At 45.1% G+C, this 21,986-nt stretch overlaps 1 protein-coding gene and 1 long non-coding RNA gene across 4 annotated transcripts in view; one reads left to right on the top strand and one right to left on the bottom strand.

The window, feature by feature from the left end:
- The first annotated feature begins 215 nt into the window (after positions 1-215).
- The window catches only part of COPS7B (COP9 signalosome subunit 7B), a 71,761-nt gene continuing 49,990 nt past the window's right edge, over positions 216-21,986 (top strand). Inside the window, exons 1-2 of one of the 3 annotated variants that reach the window (XM_086944552.1) lie at positions 216-308; positions 15,754-15,923. In XM_086944552.1, the coding sequence (XP_086800678.1) occupies positions 15,762-15,923 (162 nt within the window). In that variant the 5' untranslated portion in view covers positions 216-308; positions 15,754-15,761. Of the gene's footprint in view, positions 346-4,395; positions 4,510-15,753; positions 15,924-21,986 lie in introns of those variants that run through there. The other 2 variants (XM_086944554.1, XM_086944553.1) reach the window with 2 other exon arrangements.
- On the bottom strand, positions 1,215-4,353 carry LOC147684161 (uncharacterized). Its single transcript, XR_015300984.1, has 3 exons — positions 4,238-4,353; positions 2,081-2,282; positions 1,215-1,598 (listed from the first exon to the last, which is right to left on the bottom strand). It is a non-coding gene; the product is annotated as an uncharacterized LOC147684161 (long non-coding RNA).

Genomic DNA, 21,986 nt, shown 5'->3' with positions numbered 1-21,986 from the left:
ACAATGTAATTATTTACATTAAGAGAGATCCCGACCGTTGACAGAGAGCTTATCACCGGTACTCTGGTTGCCTGGTAATACTCTTGTTGTCTGAGCGTCCATCATGTCTATTTAAATATGGCCGCCCCCATTCCCGGCGTAAAGACGGGGCTTTGTCTCTTCGCCACTTCCCATTGGCTGCGTCCCACGTGCGCTGCCTGCGCGCTGATAGGCCTGGAACGTTTGTCTTCCGGCCACGGTTTCCGGGCGGACGAAAGAGGGCGGCCCTCCTGCGCCGCTCATGGCTCCTTGACAACCAGCCCTGGAGAGTGAGAGAGGGGGTGGGAAGCCGCGACACGTGGGCAGGTGTGGGGGTGGCCCCGGGGGCCTGGAATGCGGGACATTGGTTGGCAGGTGGGAGGGACAGGGGGGGGGGGGGGGGGTCTGAAATGACTGGTGTTGGGTTTTGAAATAGGGACCATTGTGGTTCTTGAAGCCATGCACATCTGGGTGGATGGTGATAGAAGAAAGTCAGTGGAGGTCCCACCATTGTCACATTTGGGGGTCTTTAATTAGGGGAGTTAGCTCTAATGTGTGGTCAGAAGTGGAGGAACTTTGGCATTTGAAATGCATAACACTGAGGTGAGGGATGAGGGTCAGCCTTGTGGGTCTGAGTGTGGCTGGAGGGGGTGTCTACCCATGTCAAAAAGGAAGATCATCCTGGAGTCATTCTGGACTCATCTGATGATTACAGTCAGGCTATTCCTGCAATTATCTGGGGAAGTCATCCCAAGCCATCCTGAAGTATGCCTGTAGGACAAAAAATGTAAATGTGATGACGAACCTAGACGCATCACAAAAACTACAGTAGGATGGTGTTCTGATGACTTCTACTGGCAGGGAGTGATTACCTTTTACAACTCCACGAATACTAATTGACAACTTGCGGATGAGTGAGAATTATTCCAGGATGGGTTCTAGCTAATTTAAGGATGACTGTCAATTATTCCAGGATGATCCTATAACCACTCCAGGATGGAAGTGGATTACTCTGGAATGATCCCATGACAGCTTCAGGATGGCTATTGATTACATCAGAATGGCCCCATTGTATTTTCAGTGTTGATTACTCTAGGATGACGTGGTGAAAGGGGGGCATGTTTTTGTCCTTGATATTTGGATTTAAGCGGGGACTCCAAGACAAGTTCATTTTCACGGTCTGATGCGTCATTTTTAGTTGTGGATTTTTGATGAAGGACACTAGCCACCCCTGCTAAAAGGGCCAGGTTTTCAAGTTTCTGCAAATTCATCCGCGAACTTGCATCACCAGGCTGAGAAGTTGTGCTTTCAGCATGAGCTTTGTTACCAACTCTTATATAATCCAGTCCACTGCTTGGCTTTTTTGTCCTTGCATCTTTTCTCTGCAATTTCTTCCCCTTGTAGTTCGCGTAACACCCTCTTAAGTCTACCAGCGCTTCCCCGATTGCCACAGTCCATTAACATCTGCTTTTTCTCCAGTGCCCTTTGAAGTAACACCTGTTTTAGACCCTCTGTTGTGCCAGAAAAGCTTGCAATTATCTCTTGAAAAATATCCTGATTCATTAGACACTGTTTCTTCACTAAAAAAAAGCAAGAGAAAAAAAATATATTTACATATAAACTTCAAAACAGAAAAGAACACATTGACCACTTGCAATATATCTTCACGCTCTAGCCATAATATATAAATAAAGAGGTATTGATAATAAAGGACAAATGTACAATCTATCCATAACCAAGTAAGTAAGTTTTCCTTAATAGACAGTACACATTGTAAGCCTGAACTTGAACCTCCTGAAAAAAAGTTGCCTAAATAAAAATAGTTTATCCAAAAATGGCTGCCTTATAGTAGTGCCACAAGCTAAACGTTTCAGTCCTTTTCATAAGTGTTACATTTGTCTCTGGAGAGCAATCCAAGGCATATGTGGGGACATGCATGTTCATTTTTACTGTCCATTATTGGATTAATCACAAATGTAGGTTTTTACTGAAACAGGTTGGTAATTTGTACCGTTATCCTGCAGTTGCAAACTTATTACAAAGGTTTACTTATTGTGCTTACCAGATGATTGGAACAGAATCGTAGCTTTAAAATCTCTCTCTTCGGTGATTGGCCGGCCAGCTTCATCTACATTTTCGACCAGCCATTTACAAAGAACTTCCCCGGGATTGTCCAAAAGCAGGAAGTCACCATCTTTTCGAACACACACAGAATGATCGCAAGTGAAAAACAGGACGTTGAATGAAGCCATGATTATGTCCTGCTAGATATAAAAATCAAGAATTAGTTTGTGTGTGGTTTAAGTTTCAGAGGTAAAATACAAAGCATATCAAACTGATTAACAGATTTAATTGGAGAAAAGCACCCCAAAAAGTACACTGACCTGGTGCAATTTCTATCTAATATGCCTAGATTTTGGACTACAAAGAAGTGTTTGGGCATGCACTGAAGGCCTTTGAAGAAATTACCTAATAATCAACTTTATTTTCGGAGAGCCAGAGTGTATGCTTAGGTATTGCTGCTCAGGACAAATAGTAATAGCAAAGTAGAGGCAGTATGAGAGAAATAGAAGAACTATCAATAAGTGAACTTTCACACTGGGGTTTGTGACGGGAAATCAAGTTACCTATCCCCACAGATGCATAGAGAGTCAGATGCCTGCTACCCTCTGCCCACCGGCACCCCCAACATGAAAGGACAAGCGTTAAAAATGCAATAGGTTTCACCTTTTATTAAGCTAAAGATATTAGCTTTGCTAGTAGTATTGTACGTTAATTGTGCAATATGTAATGGCTTTATAAATGAAACAAAAGGCATTACAATGGCAAATACATAAAGCAAAAGCATTGGCATAGCCAATAGATCACCCCTCTGGGACCTTATAAGTGTTTTGCCAGAGGTGTTTGGAAGTTTGGTAAGAGATGCAATTTAACATAAAGGGATCCCATACCTCGTTGACACATGCAGTACCCGCAGTTCAAACGAGAAGAGGGCATAGGGAAACCTCTTATAAGATCTCAATCAATGGGGAAGGCACGCGTTACTGCAACTTGTGCGTGCTTTCACCTTAATGCTAGAAGCAAGAGAGCGCGCAAGGAGACAGAGAGAGAGAAAAATGTGATTTATCTCAGGGCTCGATCCCTCTGCACTTTAGCAGTAGGTCAGGTTGTAACTGGATAATATATGGCTGGGATCGATAGTGGCAGATGTAACAAGACCTGCTTCATTTTTACGGAGATCTTAGCGGTCAAGGTAAATTAGCGCAAACAGGGAATACGTAATTGGCCCTGTCTCAATAATATATACAAACGAGTTAAAAACATTGCATGCACATGGAACGAAACCAGAATGATAGCCTGTTTTGCGAAAGTAGATATTGCAAGATGTTGGAATGCGTCGGACTACGTTTCCTAAATAGGGCGTAAACCTCAATCGCCACAGGCAACCAGGCCTTTCAATTACACAAATAGCAAACAAAATAAGGAACCAGCATTACAACGGCTAAGTTATTTGAAGCATTTATCCTTATGCTTTGAAACGCATCCATGAAAACTGCCAGTGTTTTAAATGTGCTGCTCTGCACACTACACAGCTTGGGGAACGTGACCAGGATTCAACAATAGAGCACACATTCATTTAGTAATAAAAGTTCACTACAAGTTGCAAGGACACAAGTAATGCTCAACAATATACAATATTCACATGAATAAATGTGTTTAGCCTTCTTTAATTGACAACTTTTCAGTAGATCGAAAACTGTTCCATTTGGTCGAGAATCTTGAATACACGCAGGTACACTTGGAACCAACATGGGACCTACAATACACGGGCAGTAATTTATTTTTCCTTACGGCGAAGAACTTGCTGTAAAACACATTTTTTAGGCTTTTTGCAATTTTCCACAACTTACAAAGGCACGCACTACGTCACACATACACAAAAATACACATGCTCAAACACAAAAGGTGCATATTAAACAAGCAGGCTGGCTGATACAGACAAACATCAAACACACATAATACACACACATTGCAACGCAGGCATTAATTATAACACGTACGAAGCACACACATGCAGGGAGCTGCGTCTGAATTTGCCCCCTTAATGAAAACTCGTGCTTTCCGAAAAACGAGGAAGCTGGTCTGGGACGGAAATTGAGCAGCTGGGACCGAGAGCGGAGGATCGATGCTGCTCTTTTTTAACAGCTGCAGCACTTACCTGAGTATACGCTGGAATCGATGAAGGAAGTGGAGTTGGAAAAATAAAGAGACCGATGCCAATCCACCTGTCCCTTTAATGGCCATTGCACTCACGCTAGTCTTCGTTCTTGCCGCAGAACAATGACGTCACTTCCGGCGCTCCGCATGTGCGTAGGCTTTTGCTAGAGGAATCCACCGGCTTCCGGTATTTGAAAAGGTGCGAGAGCTGCTCTCCATTGAGGACTTGCGGGTCGAGTTCCAGCCAGCCGGCAGATTGTTGGTTTACAGTAGGTGATTTTGGCATTGTGTCGAGGCAGCTGTGCTTTTTTAAAATGTATTTTAGTATTGTGATGGAGTGAATTCAGCAGTCACCATGACGACAAAGCTTGTTTTCCTTTGCAAGACTCTATTCCTCGGGCCATGAGCAGGTCTGTCCGCAGTTGTTTAAAGAGTCTAACAATCGGATTCCACTAAACTATGTGTTTATGGAAATACTCTATGAAGGAAGTGCAGCCTGGTGGTACAGAAAGTATCATATCACAGCAGCGCCTCCCGGCATTCCGCATTCATAAAAAGTTTGGGGGTTTGTAGGGCTTTTGGATTTTAGGGCGTACATGGTCATTTTAGGGTTGAGGGTGGGTTTGTGTTTTGGGGGGTCAGGTGTAATTTAAGGGTTTAGAGCATTTTTGGGGTGCGAGGGTTAATTTTAGGGTGTGTTTGGGTTTTAGGGTACAAGGGTTAATATTAGGGTTTAGGGTGTGTTTGTGTTTGGTGTGCAAGGGTTAATTTGGGGGTTCAGGGTGTGTTTGGGTTTGGGGTGCAAGGGTTAATTTGGGGGTTCAGGGTGTGTTTGGGTTTTGGGGTGTCAGGGTTAATTTTAGGGTTTAGGGTATGTTTGGGTTTTGGGGTGCCAGGGTTAATTTTAGGGTTTAGGGTGTGTTTGGGTTTTGGGGTGCAAGGGTTAATTTGGGGGTTCAGGGTGTGTTTGTGTTTTGGGGTGCCAGGGTTAATATTGGGGTTCAGGGTGTGTTTGGGTTTTGGGGTGCAATGGTTAATATTGGGGTTCAGGGTGTGTTTGTGTTTTGGGGTGCAAGTGTTAATTTGGGGGTTCAGGGTGTGTTTGGGTTTTGGGGCTCCCAGCTGCAGGAGGTCAGACGTTTATCTGCAATTCATTGTGCAATCATCCAACAGTTTGCATTTTTCTGGAAAGCTGAAACCAAAGTGGTGGACGTGCTCTTTAACCTCTGCCATGCTCGTGACGGAACCGTTTCGTCACGAACCACGGATGGGCTGTGCTGGTGACGGAACGTTTCCGTCACTGCCCTGCCGCCGCGCCTGCGCAGCGCGAATTCCGCGCCTGCGCTGACGTTCTAAAGAACGGGCGGGGCCGTGACGGAGCGGTTCCGTCACAAGCACGGAACCGGCTCGCGGCCGCCTCACCCCCTTAGCGCTGCGGCGGAATAGCCGCCGCAGCGACGGGGTTAAATAGACAAACAATTCCTGTTAAAATCACCAGACCCAAAAACGTCTTATTGAAAACACAATAGTACCTTTGAAGTATTCAGATGCTTATTTTCAAATCACCCCAAAGTCATCAGGAACAATGTAATCTTGTAAAGTTATCGGAGAGTCATTTACAAGTCATCCTCAGATCATCAGGAATAATGACACCTTCTGAAGTCAGCAGATACTAATTTTCAAGTCCTCCTTAACACCTTGGCTGCTAAGGCAATTCCCCTCCTGTGCTGGAAATTGCTCTAGTCCATGCATCATGACGAGCTCAGCTCGTCATAAGCACAGCTCCAGTGTGCCTCATGACGAGCTGAGCTCGTCATGAGCAGCGAAGGGGTTAAATCATCACGAATAATGACGCCTACTAGAGTCATCAGGTACTCCTTTTCAAGTCATCCTTTAATCATCACGAATAATGACACATTTTCAAGTCATCCTCAAATCATCAGGCTGAGCTTCTGCAGCTTGCTGATGACTTCAAGAGCTTCATGATGTCTGATGACGTGTAAATGACTTCTAAGGTAGTTGGATGATCATGCAATGACTCTGGGATGGCTTCTAAAGTAATCCTGTTTGACCTGGGTAAAGTGAAACAGAGTGACTCTGCAGTGTGGGTAGTGACTGGTGGCATGAGCACTGGGGTGTCTAAAAGGAGGAGGGATTGGGGTTGGTAGTTGGAACTATGTAAAATGCAAATTGATACTTGTATTGCGCACTACTCACCCGCAAGGGTCTCAAGGCGCTTGTACGAATACCGCTGTGGAACCCATCCTGGCTTTCCCTGTGAGGTGTCCACTCCTGGGCACCCCCAAGGTGGAGGCCAGGCATCCTTAGCGTTGTGGAGATTAAGCAAGCTATTGGCCAGAGTTGCAGAGTGGGACTCCATGATTGGAATAGGCACCGAGGCGAGAATTATCAGGCGTGGAATTTTGAGCTCAAGACCCGCCGAGGCGGGGAATTGAACCCTGGTCCCGGGCTAGACCTCTGCATCAGGGTCTGCCGCTCTAACCTATAAGATGATTCAAAAGGACATGTAGGGTGTGGAGTTTGAAAAAGTAGGGTTCTGAATAACCCTGGGCGTAGGACTACGCTACGCTCGCGTAGTTTGCGCAACTACACGATACGCGAATTGCACGAAGCACAGTGCGAAAACGCGTAGCGAAGCAGGCCTTTTTTGCTTGCTCGCGCCCCTCAACGTCAAGTTGGCGACCGCGAGCGAGCAAAATAACATCCCAGGGAGACTTTATCCTCGTTCGCGATCAGCAACATCAATTGCCGATCGCGAGCGTGGAAAATAAACCTCCCAGGGAGATTCTCAACGCGGGGAGGTCAGGTTTCTCATTGCCAGTGGTCGCGTATGAAAAACTACCAGTCCTTGTTGAGAAAGCTGCCGCTCGATTACAAATCTACTCGAGCAGCAGAAATTGACCGCCTGCACTGTGCAAGATGCGGTTTGCAATGATTGCACAGGGCGGACAAGCATCCAGCACTGTGCAATCAGTGCGAACAGCATTTTGCACAGTGCACTAAGCAGTTCGCGTAGCGATACTACGCGAACTACGCCCAGGGTTAGTTCTGAAAGATGGGGCACATTGACTAAGAATAATGAATTTGTGCCAAACATAGAAGGCGGTGGGTCTGAAACAAAAAGCAATACTATGACAAAATAGGATGGGGATTGGAACTCTGCAAAAAGTGGCATTGATATTTGAAAGCAGGTGATTGGTCAATTGAATGGATTCTGAAACCAGGATTTTAAATAAGGGTTATTTTAGGATCTAAATAGAATGTTAATCGTTCGTTGAACCTATGGTATCTGAACACCGTTTTCATGTCATTGGTATTCCTTTAACAAATCCTAGGTATTGGCTGTATTGGTGCATTTTTGACTTAATCCAATAACCTCAAGATCACAACGACATAAAAATCACTAATTTGTCAAACAGCTGTCCACACTGGAAACAGCGCGTGTCCCAATGAAATGGAGCTGTATGCCAGTCTGGGAAAGGAATTGCATTTGGGTTCTCAAGGGAAAACCTATGGACCTCTTATGAACGAATTTGGGACCAGAAATGAGGAACTGTTATAAACTGAAAGGGAAACCATGAGATGAGTGGACTTCTTAAAGGCTGCTACCTAACTGAATAAAGTAAGGGCAATTGAGTTGCAAACTAAGGACATTTTGGAGCACATTGCAGTGTGGGCCTTCAAGTAGGGACACTGGGGAGAATAAACAAATGTGTCAGGATACTAACTGAACACATTAACGTACTGACAAAAGGTATTTTCATTATTTAAACTGAAGGATCTGAGAGTCTGGTGATAAAAGATTTGAGTACAGATGTCTTACCTGTAGTTGCCGTTTTCAAAACCGTTTTGGTGTACAGCCTTTCCATCTTCCCCACAATACCACCATTATGTTTTGGAAGGATGGATATTAATTGTTAGGTGTGGTAGTTTATAAGTGGATGCCCGCGTACCCAAGAAAGGCCCTTATATGAGTTGAGTTGTGAAGGAAATTATTATTTTGAATCTCACAATGGCCTTTATGTGTTGAGACCACACTGGTAAACGTAGTGCATATTGCTTTTACCTTTTAACTATTGCCTGGCCTTTATCGGTTCTCTTCTGATGAACTGCTTTTTTCGGATGTTAATAGTGCCTAGGAAAACGTTGAGTGATGGCCCTCCATTGTTCCCCAACCAGATCTCGGGAACCGAATACAACTACTTGGGCTGGTCATGCATCTATTATGGTCCACAATGTTTCTTTATGTAATCTTTTATTTTTTATATAGTGTGGGTGAGGCCCAGCGTTTGCCAGACTTCATAGCACAAGTAGAGGCAAAAGTATTGTACGTTGACAGTTTACAGTATACAACTTTTATTGGGGTCAAAGAGATGCATTGCAACTTTTTTTTTATACACTGGATAATTACCTGGTTATTGAACCAGATAATTATCGAGTGTATAAAAAAAAAAGTGGTGAGGTGCAAAGTATAAAGAAGACATGAGCTAGAGTAGACCGTGTTCGAATCAGGTAGTATTCTATCATCACATCGAGATACATTACAGAAACAGTGGAGTTGATTACACACAGAATCCTTACATGAGGCAGAATAGTTATTTCTACTGTCCGCCCGGGCTATAGCACCGAGACCGCGCTTGTAGCAGTGTGTGAACATCTACGTACCATCCTGGATGAGGGACAGACTGCGGCTCTCATCCTCCTCGACCTCAGCGCAGCGTTCGACACGGTCTCCCATTAGATCCTCTTGCGCCGCTTGGAGGAGGTGGGGGTGGTAGGTCCGGCCCTGGAGTGGTTCCGTTCTTTTCTATCTGACAGATCATTTCAGGTTGTGGCCCCCCCTTCCTCTCCCATGCTCATGCCATCAAGCAGGGGGTTCCTCAGGGCTCGGCATTAAGCCCGGTCCTGTTTAACCTCTATGTTCAACCACTGACGGCGGTAGCAAGAGACCATGGTCTGACCATGATTTCGTACACCGATAATACGCAGCTGGTGGTGGCCCTCTCTGAAGACCATACTCAGGTTGCCGCGCATTTTCAGGCTCGCCTTGCAGCGGTCGCGCAGTGGATGACCACCAACTGCCTGCAACTCAATGCCAACAAGTCAGAGGTGCTACTGGTGGGGAAAGACAAGGGACTCTGGGGCAAACATTGGTGGCCGGATTCTATGGGTAGTGCCCCCACCCCTAAATCGGCTGCAAAAAATTAGGGGTCTGGTTCGACGCCAAACTGGATTTCCAAGAGTATACCAAGAAGATCGCTGGCACCTGCTTCGGTCTCCTCCGGGGTCTGCGACCTATGCTTTGCTTCTTTGACCCTCCCACCCGCCAGCTGATAGTCCAAGCAACTATTCTGTCTAGGTTGGACTACGCTAATTCACTTCTATTGGGAGTCAATAAGGCGGAAGTCACGCGCCTTTTAAGGGTCCAGAATGCAGTTGCCCGAGTCCTTCTGCGGCTCCCTAGAACGTGCTCTGCGACGGGCGCTTTGCGGCATCTGCACTGGCTGCCTGTGCCTCAAAGGATTCAATTTAAGGCACTCTGTCTGACCTTCAAAATTCTTAAATGGTCCTCTCCTGAGATTTTGTCTAATCTGCTGATCCCCTATGTACCTACACGTCAGCTGCGCTAGGCCGAGCATTTCCTTGCCACGGTCCCCCGGGTGAAGCGTCTTAGAGCAGGGGGTCGGTCCTTTCGGTACCTTGCTGCTAAACTATGGAATTCCCTCCCTGTGCAGATCCGCCGTCTAGACTGCCTTCTGTCCTTCCGTAAAGCAATTAAAACTCTTATTTCCTAGGGCCTAGCTTCCACTCCTAGGGTCTAGCTTCTGCACTCTGTTGGCATGGCTATAAGCGCCGGGACGCCTCTTTGCTGAAGCATCTGTCGCGCTGTACAAAACTTCCAAATAAATGGGATTCTTGTATAGAAGAGGTACCCCGAAGGAGGGGCCTGGAAAGTTACTTATAGAGTAGGATGATGGTACTATATATAAGATAGCCTTCCTGATGACTGTACTGAGAATGTACATTGCGGTGTACATTAGATCAGAGTCTGACTTGTGTTGTGATAGAAGAGCTAAGAGCCCTGGACCTGTACAGCAAAGAAGCGCAGGAGCCCTCACTTTTAATGTATGTGGTAGGACTGATGCCTAGGTTCACTCGGCTGTAAGGGTTTATGGTCATTTGACTTGTACCCCTACGAAAGCAGGGTGCGTTGTCAGCAACAAATACTGGTGATGGGAACTAAAGGAGTTTGAATCCCAGGTTGGGCATTGATCCATTGCTCATGGCATACCAATCCATATCCATATCCATCCATCCATACTAATATAATAAAGAGAGAGCCCAAACCTTTGAGGCGGGTAAAATCGGGAACCACAGCACCAATCACAACACCCAATACAACGTTGGAAAGGGCAGTTGCAGCAGAAGAACATAGACTATGCAGATGCCCACCATATACATTTAAAAGGTAAAAGAACCGTGCCAGCAAAGTAGTCCCTTGTGGGCGTGTCTGCGTTGTGCTGTGGGCGTGTGCTGGGGGCATGACAAACGCTGGGGGCGTGTGGTACATTCCGCCCTTCATGCCATGTCTCATATCGTGTGCTAATCCCACCCTGCTCCCTTTAAATACCCCTGCACCCCATAATCATAACCCACCCTTACGCCTTAAAATACCCCAACACCCTTAAACACTAACCCATCTTAACCCTATAAATATACCCTGTACCCCAAAACCCAAACCTATCCCTATAGCCTAAAAATACCCCTGTAACCCAAACCTAGCCCTGAACCCTATAAATACCCCTGTACCTCAAAACCCAAACCTACCCCTGAACCCTAAAAAAATAGCCCTGTACCCCAAAATACCCCTGTACCCCAAAACCCAAACCTAGCTCTGAACCCTTAAAATACCCCTGTGCCCCAAAACCCAAACCTACCCCTGAACCCTAAAAATACCCCTGTACCCCAAAACCTAGCCCTGAACCCTAAAAATAACCCTGTACCCCGAAACCCAAACCTACCCATGAACCCTAAAATACCCCTGTACCCCAAAAGCCAAACCTAGCCCTGAACCCTAAAAATACCCCAAAACCCAAACCTAGCCCTGAACCCTAAAAATACCCCTGTACCCCAAAACCCATACCTATCCCTAAACCCTAAAACTACCCCTGTACCCCATAACCCAAAATTATATCTGAACCCTTAAAATACCCAAACACCCCAAAACATATACCTCAGTACCCCAAAACATGTACCCCTATACCCATACTTACCTTATCCAAACATAAAAAAAAACATGCTTTTACCATTCATGCATTTACAACGAATTTCGTTGTAAATGTATGCGCGGTAAAAGCATATAAAATGTAATGCCATGCGTTATAATGGCATTGGGGAGTCATGGTACTTTAGTAATGAAAGTATGCGGAGTGATGGTATGCGGAAAGAAAGTTGCAGAATAATGGATGTTTCCCTCCCCCGGTAAGTACATTGGTGGCACGGCGGCCCACATCTCCAGCAACATACTCATATTTTTTCACCACCCATTTGAAAAATGCACAGGTCTCTCTCATTGATGGCCAGCACCGACATACACTTTTAGACACCCCTCCCGCCACAAGTTCTAAAATTGCGAACTTTAGAGCTGGGGAGCTACGTTCGAATCTCGGCATCAGCTCAACATTCTGTGATTCCAGGCAAATCGCTTTGTCTCCCCCTGCCTACCACAAATGAATGTGTTCTTCTGTAATGTAAATTGTGCTCATGCCATATTGTCGAGTTTGCGCTATATAATATTGCAAGGAAAAATAAAGTAGGGAAACTCGAGTTCACACACTACTGAACACGCACTCTTAAGTGCATCAGCAGTGCACTGTGAATCGGAGCGTTTCACAGGCCTGTCACAGATCAGAAAGGCTATCAAAACGAACTCCTACAAAACAATATACTACTGGCCGGCAGCAATTCATACCCGGACAACGTCGGGACGGGCTGCTAGTATTATATAAAGAGCAAGCAAATGATCTGCAGCTCAACTGGGCTGACTGATAAAGGGGGTGATTGATTTTATTGTAGGTGGTTGGAGGAGTTTAATGTGCTTTGTAGATGTAGGACAGTCTGGCCAGTTTCAGGCTGCTGATCTAGGAAAAGTGTGGCTAGTTGTTCTGAAGCAAATAGCTCCTTCAACTTGTTAAGCCGGTGGTCTTCAAAGTGGAGGGTGGGCCCCCCTATGGTAGGGCATCAAGTCATCCCTGGGGGTGCCAAGCTCTGTCCAAAAGAAGCATTATGATGATAAAAGTGCTTTGTTTGCAGCAGAAAAGAATGAGCATTAGTAAGCCACTCTGTAATGGGCAATCACAAACCTCTTTTGTCATTTATATCCTGACTGAGAGAAGGTGTTGAAAGGGAAGAGACTCTAAATATTCTTCAGAACACCCCCCCCCCCCCCATTTCTAATAACACACTGGGGATACTTTGACACGTTGATAAAGCCTGCCTGACCAGATAGTATGTGTGCCAATTATGTATTTAATTGTAATTTTAAAACGGTAACAGAACTTAACTGCAGTGTTTAAATAAGTGTAGACATTCCAGTTCAATAGAATAATTGTGAAAAGGTTTTTTTTTTGGGGGGGGGCGATTACTTTTTTATTTACACGGGGAGGGGGCACAGATTATAAAGTTTGAAGACTGTGCTGGGCATTAACCAAATAGATGCCTCCTTCATCTATCTTATATAGTGGCTGGAGAAGGTCAACAAGCCAGGGTAGGGGTTCTTCCAGTGTAGTTGACTGTGGCAACCTAGTTCACAAGGGAATGATCATTTCTAGTCTTCCAGCAGATCTAGCCAGTTCTCTTTTGTGAGCTCTGTGGTTTTTGTAAGGAATGTCTTTAGCTTTTTACACAATTTAATGCGCTAAGAGTTTCAAGCAGAGCTCAGCAGGCAGTGTGTTCCATGTTTGTTGGGCACAGTCCGAGTAGTGGGTTTGAAGTTTGGATATTCCATTCACAGCTTTTTCCCTCTGTGCAGGATAGGGAGTGCTCCTGATATACGTTTGTTAACTAGGTTTTAGGGTTTGGGGTTTTGTACTGTCTTGTACATAATACTGCCAGATTTAAAGATATATCAACCTTCTGTGGGGAGCCAAAAGCCTTGCTGTCAAATAATGCAGGTTTTGCCTTCCTTTTAATTTTTTCTGGTTTAGTAAATGTTTCACTTTTCCTCTTCCTAAATACTTGGTTCCACCCTGAAATATCTGTTTGATTCGTCAGTAACAATCTACAGCAGTGCAAACTGTGTCAACCTGTTATTCTGATTCTTTAATTCTTTTGGCTGCCAACCCTGCCTCGCCTTCCGTTACTGAAATTCCAAATGTCATGTGAAACTAGCATCATTTGTACAGATTGGGGATAGTGGTCAGCATGTAAAGAAAATTGCTACCTTGACAATAAAATTCCTAGACTATGCTGGAATTGGGGGTCTAGTACACACGTTACTGCTTTAATGCATATGAAGAGAGTATTGGAGTTTAGCTTCTGGGCAGGGCATAGTGTACTGCTGTTGCCATCTCTTTTGTCTACGCATGCTTTCTGTAGTTTGTAGGAAATGACAGCTGAACCTGAATTTGGCAAACATGAGGCATAGATCTCCGCCTTATCTGCTACATTTGCTCCAAGTTGTGGCCTTTTATTTTCTACCATCTACTCCACTCCAGTAAACATCTGATATTCTGGCTTTTCCATGGTCCTTGCTGAGTCACACGACGAGGACGGAATACCCAAATTGAGATCCAGCGTTGCATGTCTGCTGGGCTATTCCCTTTGGGTCTGCTGGAACTACTACCATCACTCTGAAATTGAACTTGCTTTAGTACGTCAGGGCTCGAACAATCCAAAAAATTGTACTAGTCTTGCAGGACTAGTACCTTTAAAAAATGTCCTCGACCTAACTGCAACCTACTTGACCTCCGTCTCTGAAAGCGGAGCAAATGTGACAAGATAACAACATTTAAAGGCATCTTTATTGCTCATTAATTTTGTGAGCAGTAAAAATGACTTTAAATCTTATCTTGTCACATTTGCTCCGTTTTCACAGACAGAGGACAAAAGTTGGTTTGTTTTCCTACTCGCCAGAAAGGGCGAGTAGGACCTAAAAATAGCTCGACCTTGTTAAATTTAGCTCCTATGCGAGCTGCCGAGAGGAATTTTCGAGCCCTGTCCGTTTTTAATAACAAACGTTTGTTTGTGCTTGTAACTGGCTTCTGCTAACTTAGTATTTACTGGATCGACAAGCTTGACGTTCTTGTAGGCTCGCAAAGGACATATGTCTTTCTGAGACAATTCTCTTCATATCACTTTTGCTTGGTCTCGTTTGGTTTGTGATCCTAAACAAAGTTAATCAAAGTTGCAGAACTCTGCCTTATACCACTGCTGCATCAGTTCTGGACCTTTCTTTAACCATTTAGCCCACTCTGGGAATAGCCTGACCTAAGGCACTTGCCATATTACATGTTATGTGATGAGCAAGCAAATGCAACCCAAGATCAGAAAATGCTTCCATCCTTTATACAGGTCCCAACCTAGTTAACTAGGGTTATAAGAATTTGCGAGATTCCAAAACCTGTGTCTGCCTAATAACATTAGTTAAAAAATATAGCCCCTGCTTCAATTGCACTTCAGCTTAATCTTTATGGAAAAAGTTAATTGGTATGCTCGTATATGGTTGTTCATCCATGCTTGCTCAGTGTTACGAACCAGATTTTTTGTGCATGACCTTCTCAGCTGTCACAATCTTGGTGGCCTGTTGTGTGATCTTGGCTTGGAGATTCCACCAGCTCTTATATTGTTTGCACCGTTCCCCAGGGTACAGCATCGCCATCTGGCTAAAGCTATAACAGTTGGTGGTAGTATTACTATAATTTCCCTCCACTTCTTCGGCTGTCTATTGTGTCCTTTCTTAACTAAGTGTACACATAGATTCTTGGGATCATTTCCACCATGTGGCCCTACAACCTCTCTCCTGTTCATTGACTGTCCTCTCCTTGGTGTTAACCCTGCCTCAAGCGGCCATGCTTGGCAGCTGTTTATTATTTTTTTGAATTAATAAACTCAGGTGCTTCAAGTCGGCTTACAAAACAGATTCGTAACTTCCAGGGAAGTATCTATGTTATGGTTTATGTTAATCCACGTACAAGGTAAAGGTTCTGCAGTTTCTTCCCACAACCCCTAGTTAAAGAAATAGTACACCAGAAATCCCCTAATGGTATCCTATCCATCTTTTCCACTTTGCACTTAATCTATAGCATCAGAACCGAGAATCCTTGCAGTCCTAATCTCTGGTATATTCCTTTGGTATCCCTAGACCCTTGCGTTTCAAGAAAAGTGCGCCAGAGCAGTTGATCTGAAGGGAACAAACAGCTGAAATTCCACATGAATAATTGGAGAGTTTCTTCTGCATTTGTTGTCCTTTGAAATTATTTTCTGTGTTTTGCACAGGTAGGAGAATGGCCGGAGAACAAAAATCCTCATCGAACATGTTGGAACAATTTGTCATACTAGCCCGTTCCACCAAAGGGTCTGCACTTCCAGCTTTGGTTAGCCAAGTACTTGAAGCTCCAGGAGTTTACGTGTTTGGTGATCTGCTGGAAATACCCTGCGTGCAAGAGGTAGGATCGAATTCCCAAGTTAAAAATATGTGCATTTGTCAGTGGGTTTTTTGTGTGCTCAAGATCTGTTTATTGAATTTTTGACACATTAAGGGCAAGTATTGGTCACATGATGGGGTTTACAGGTAATTCGCATAAGGAGTTTATGTAGACGGGCCACAGTACAGCACAAGCAAATTAGAAAATAAGGACACAAAGAAAGTGGCCAGCAGGAGAGATCAAGGGCAGAGAGTCAAATACGATCCATACATGACATTTAAGCAAAATCATTGTAAAGCATGAGGTAAGCCACACTAAAGTCTCATCATATGTCGACATTAATAAAACAAAAATAATGCAGAATGTTATTTCCCCACGAGGTGCACATCTGGAAACAGAGATGTCTGGTTTAAAGTATGTCTAGCAAGCATTCCTTAATAAACTGCGCATGTGCAAGTAACTGTGTCCATTTTAGATCTACAGTGATGCTCCAGATCGGTACTGTTCTAAAAAAATGAAATGACTACAAACCCAACAAAGAACAGGGAGGGGGGAAATGATCCTCTGCTGCTGAACCTAGGGGAAGGACCTCACTGCCAGTTGTAAAAGAATCAGCGGCAAAGCTAGGTGAGGGGAGGGGCTGTAACATGGGAACATTAGGGACGACAATGGAGGTCCCCATCAGTAGGGAGAGCGGAGGGCAACAAGTAAGAGCAGCTGGTGGACCAGAGGATCAGTCAAACAGTTGAAGAGCGCACAGCTTAGGTGGTTGAACACAAAGGTGTTCTAATCTTGTGAAGTAGTCAGGAAGAGGTTGCCTTAGTCGCAGGAATTTCTTATCTGTGAAGGAGAACTTAAGCAATAAGTGCTTCAGTGCAATAATTTGCCACAGCCTAGTGAACCAGAAATCAGAGGACTTCCAAGCCAGGGCAAACAATTGTTTGGTTGCACCCGTCATATGACGGATTAAGTTCCAATTGGCGTAAATTAATGCCTCGAGCATGGTTGGACCTAGAACCAAGAAAATTGTGCAGTAGTCTGCAGGAATAGGGAGCCCCAGGAGGCCTTTAATATGGCTCAAGACTTCTTTTCAGAAAAGAGTAAGTAGACAAAAAGAATGGTGGATTTGCTATTTTGATTCACACATCAACCTTAGTTCTCAGTAATCATAAACCAATACAATATCACACACACTGAGCAATATGGAGTGCTGCTTGGCGTTGGATGCACATCCACCTCGGGCATCAAACCAGCGACCCCCTTCCCAAAAGTCCGTTCGGAATGGAGGTCCCCACAATATGAAAAGAAACACCAGTGCACTTCCAAAACAGTCTCTTTGATCCCTTCGCTATTTTAGCGTTTCATCAATAATCCATGTCCTTGGTCAAACAGTCAATTTCACAAAACCAGACGCTGTAGAAATTTCAAGCCTTTATTTTTTCCACTTTATGGTCCACAGCCGACGCGCGTTTCGCCCCCTTCGGGCTTTCTCAAGGCTTTGTATGGTGTAAAGATAAGTCTCAGTTCCAGTATCTATGTACAATTTTTGAGATGAAATTCATGTAACCTTGTCCAACCAATCTAGAATATAAACTTAGTCTGAAAATTAATTAGTGTTGGTGCAGGATCCTAGTATTTTCTCAAATCGTAGTGTCAGTTTTCCCACATACAGTCTTGATGTGGAGCCATGCTACGTTCCACAATCTCAGCACGAGTCGTGATCCACTATGTACGCCGTCCCTGCAACCCGGCGGCATCCTGACACCGCAGGATACTAGTCAGGGTTGCCCCTTGTCCCCTCTTCTCTTTGCCCTGGTTGTGAAACCCCTGTGATTCACCTTACACAGACTTCTAGATTGGTTGGACAAGGTTACATGAATTTCATCTCAAAAATTGTACACAGATACTGGAACTGAGACTTATCTTTACACCATACAAAGCCTTGAGAAAGCCCGAAGGGGGCGAAACGCGCGTCAGCTGTGGACCATAAAGTGGAAAAAATAAAGGCTTGAAATTTCTACAGCGTCTGGTTTTGTGAAATTGACTGTTTGACCAAGGACATGGATTATTGATGAAACGCTAAAATAGCGAAGGGATCAAAGAGACTGTTTTGGAAGTGCACTGGTGTTTCTTTTCAGAAAAGAGTAAGTAGTGTGCTCACCCACCAAATGTGTTTTAAGGTACCATCTTGTGCCCTTCATCTCCAGCAAGTAGTAGGAGCTGTGCGGTAGATTGAATGCAAGCGACTGGAGTGTAATACCACTGGAGCATTAGCTTGTAGGCTGATTCCTGGTGTAGGATCCTACGATGTATCTTGGGGATTTCCTGCCATAAAAGCTCCCACTGTTTCTGTGTGATGTTGCTCTCTATTTCCCACCTCATCTGATATGGGTACCTCAGCAGAAAGTGGGATTGTTGGACGACACTGTTGGTCCTAGAAACTAAGTCCCTAGAGCCTCAAAGTGGAGGACCATGTTCTCACAGCTTGTGAATGGGCGCATCAGTATCCTCCACATTAGGAGGATGAAGTGCCTAGTGGCGGAGTTGGAAATATTGAATTCAGATTTGCATTGTTCAAATGATTTAATTTTTGTGGATCCTGGAATAGGTCCAGCAGCATCCTACAGTCGGCGTTCTCCCAGACAGGAAGGGAACCCCGGAGCAATCCTGGCGTGAACGCCGGGTTGCGTGCAATAGGGGTGTTTGGAGAGGGGAATAAGGTAAGGGCATAAGTAAGTGCAATTCTATCCCAGATCTTCAGCACTGTTCTAGAAGAGGTTGCGAAAGGCCTGGATGTCACTGCAGGATCCATATGGAGCCAATGTTTTTTCTCTCTCTAACAGCCCATTCAGAAATATATCTTAGATATGCTGCTCGGTAGTAGTCAAAGTTGTGGCAAGCTAAGCCTCCCCAGTTTCTAGGCAGCATAAGTATGTTATTGGAAATGCGGGGCTGTTTCCCATTCCATATGAAGGCACGAACGTCCTTCTGTAGCCTACGAATATCCTTTGCTGGGATAGAGATCGGGACAGCTTGGAAAAGATAAGAGTATGCGAGGTAAAATGTTTATTTTTGACTAGATTCATGCGGCCCAACCACGATATATGCAGTTGTTTCCATCTGCGCAAGTCCTCTAAAATAGCCTTACGAAAATGGGGCTAGTCAGCGTGGGTCCAGGTCAACAGGGAGTTTGTGATGTTAAACCCCAAGTAGCAAATAGACTTCATGGCCCACTGAAAAGGAGCTAAGGGCCATATGTATCAAGGTACCAATTAGCGATTCTGTAACAGCGATTTTTAAGAAATTGCTATTTCAGAATCGCTAATTGGTATGTATCAAGAAAATTGCTATTTTTGAGCGATTTCTTGATATTCCTTAATTGCGAATTCGCAAAGTGCGAATTCGCAATTAAGGAATACTTTCCTGTTCATTTCTATGTGCCAGGAGGCCCATAGGAATGAATGAGAAGTTATTCTCAATTTGCGATTTGCAATTTGCTAATCGCAAATTGAGAATAATTTCAAGGGTGCAGGGGTGTCCGAAGGACACCCTGTTGCACTCCTGAAATATGTATGGGTGCACATGTGGCGCACATACATGCCCTAAGGGCATGTATGGGCGTCACATGGCACTTTGAAAAATGCAAAAATGTGCATTTTTCAAGGAATTCGCAACTTACCACCAACTAGTAGTTGGTGGTAATTTGCGATTCCTTAAGGACATTTAGCAATTTTTTTTGGCTTCTTACACTGCATTTAAGGAATTGCAAAATTGCGATTCCTTAAATGCAATCGCAAAATAAGGAATTGCAAATTTTGCGATTCCTTATTTTGCATGCAGATTTGGGTGATACATACCATTTTGCGAAAATGCATTCGCAAACGCCGAAATTCGCAGAATTTCGGCGTTTGCGAACGCATTTGGGCATGATACATATGGCCCTTTATCCTGTAAGGCCAGGAGGAGCTGTGGTGGTAAAGTCAGGTTTAGGGCCTGTGATATGGACACGTAGATTTTATATCATGAGGATAGTTCAAACTGTTGCAGTTTCTGCACGACGACAGGGAGGGCCGACAGGGGTTAGTCAGTCAGTAAAAGATCATCTGCATAAATCATAACTTTATGGTCTTGGGCTCCGAAGGGAATGCTCATGATGTCCGAAGTCTGTGTAAGGTGAATCAAGTTCAAGTTCAGAAATTTGTATAGCGCACTACTCACCCAGAGGGTCTCAAGGCGCTTGAGGGAGGGGGGGGTGCTTTACTTATCGAATATCCACGCTTTAAGTTGCTTTCTGAAGGAGAGGTGGTTTTGTGTAAGGCGGAGGTGAGTGGGTAGAGAATTCCAGGTTTTGGCAGCTAAGTAGGAGAAGGATCTTCCCCCCCATGGTGGATTTATGGATGCGCGTAATATCGGCGAGGGCTTGATTGGACGATCGTAGATGGCGGGTGGGGGTGTAGAAGGACAGTCGCGTGTTGAGGCATTCGGGTCCTAGGTCGTAGAGGGCTTTGTGTGCGTGGGTAAGGAGACGGAATGTTATTCTCTTGTTGACGGGGAGCCAGTGGAGGTCTTTCAGGTGACCGGAAATGTGAGCTTGACGGGGGATGTCCAGTATGAGTCTGGCCGAGGCATTTTGGATGCGTTGGAGTTTTTTCTGTAGTTTGGCTGTGGTTCCGGCGTAAAGGGTATTTCCGTAGTCCAGGCGGCTTGTGACCAGTGCGTGGGTGACCGTCTTTCTTGTTTCGGTGGGGATCCAGCGGCAGATTTTTTTGAGCATGCGTAGGATGTTGAAACATGATGATGAGACGGCGTTGACTTGTCTGGTCATCGAGAGGGAGGAGTCCAGGATGAAGCCCAGGTTACGTGCGTGATCCGTAGGTATGGGTGCGGTTCCCAGGGCCGGTGGCCACTATGAGTCGTCCTAGGCCGAGGGGGATGAACCTAGGATGAGGACTTCCGTCTTGTCTGAGTTTAGTTTTAAACGGCTGTTCTTCATCCACTCGGCTACTTCTTTCATTCCTTCGTGTAAGTTGGTTTTGGCGGTGTTTGGGTCTTTGGTGAGTGAGAGGATAAGCTGGGTGTCGTCTGCGTAGGAGATGATGTTGAGTTTGTGTTGGCGCGCGATGGATGCGAGGGGACTCGTGTATACGTTGAAGAGGGTGAGACTGAGTGATGATCCTTGTGGTACGCTGCAGATGACTTCGGTGGCCTCTGATTTGAAAGGGGGGAGGCGGACTCTTTGTGTTCTTCCGGCGAGGAACGAGATGATCCAGTCTAATGCTTTTCCTTGTATTCCGACGTTGTTGAGGCGTTGTATGAGGGTGCTATGACAGACTGTGTCAAAGGCTGCGGAGAGGTCAAGTAGGATAAGGGCGGCAGTTTCTCCGTTGTCCAGTAGAGTTCGAATGTCGTCTGTTGCTGCGATGAGGGCGGTTTCAGTGCTGTGTTTGGCTCGGAAGCCGGACTGTGAGGGGTCGAGGGATTTGTTGGATTCTAGGAAGGCGGCGAGCTGATTATTGACGGCTTTCTCAATGACTTTGGCTGGAAATGGGAGGAGCGAGATTGGGCGGTAGTTCTTAAGTTCAGTGGGGTCTGCTGTGGGTTTCTTCAGAAGGGCGCTGAGTTCGGCATGTTTCCAGCTTTCGGGGAAGGTGGCGGAGTTGAAGGAGCAGTTGATGACGTCTCGGAGATGGGGTGCGATAATGGAGTCTGCTTTGTTGAAAATGTGGTGGGGACATGGGTCGGTTGGCGATCCTGAATGGATGGAGTTCATCAGGTGGATGGTGTCTTCAGTGGTGATTGGGTTCCAGGCGCTAAGGTTGTTAGAGTGTGGTTTTGGTTCGGAGGTGGGTGGAGTGGGCTGGTCTTCGGACTGGTTTTCAAAGCTGTTATGTATGTCGACGATTTTGTTGTAGAAGAATGAGGATAGAGAGTCGCAGAGGTGTTGGGAGGGAGTGATGTCGTTGGTGCCGGCGGTGGGGTTGGTGAATTCTTTGACGATGTTGAATAGTTCCTTGCTGTTTTGGGCGTTGTTATCTAGCTGATCCTTGAATGCTGATTTCTTGGTGGATCGGATCAGTTGGTGGT

This window comes from Lissotriton vulgaris, chromosome 11 (assembly GCF_964263255.1).
Source record: "Lissotriton vulgaris chromosome 11, aLisVul1.2, whole genome shotgun sequence".
NCBI lineage: Eukaryota > Metazoa > Chordata > Amphibia > Caudata > Salamandridae > Lissotriton > Lissotriton vulgaris.
The sequence above is the reverse complement of the archived record's forward strand: the minus strand, read 5'-3'. Positions and strand labels throughout refer to the sequence as shown.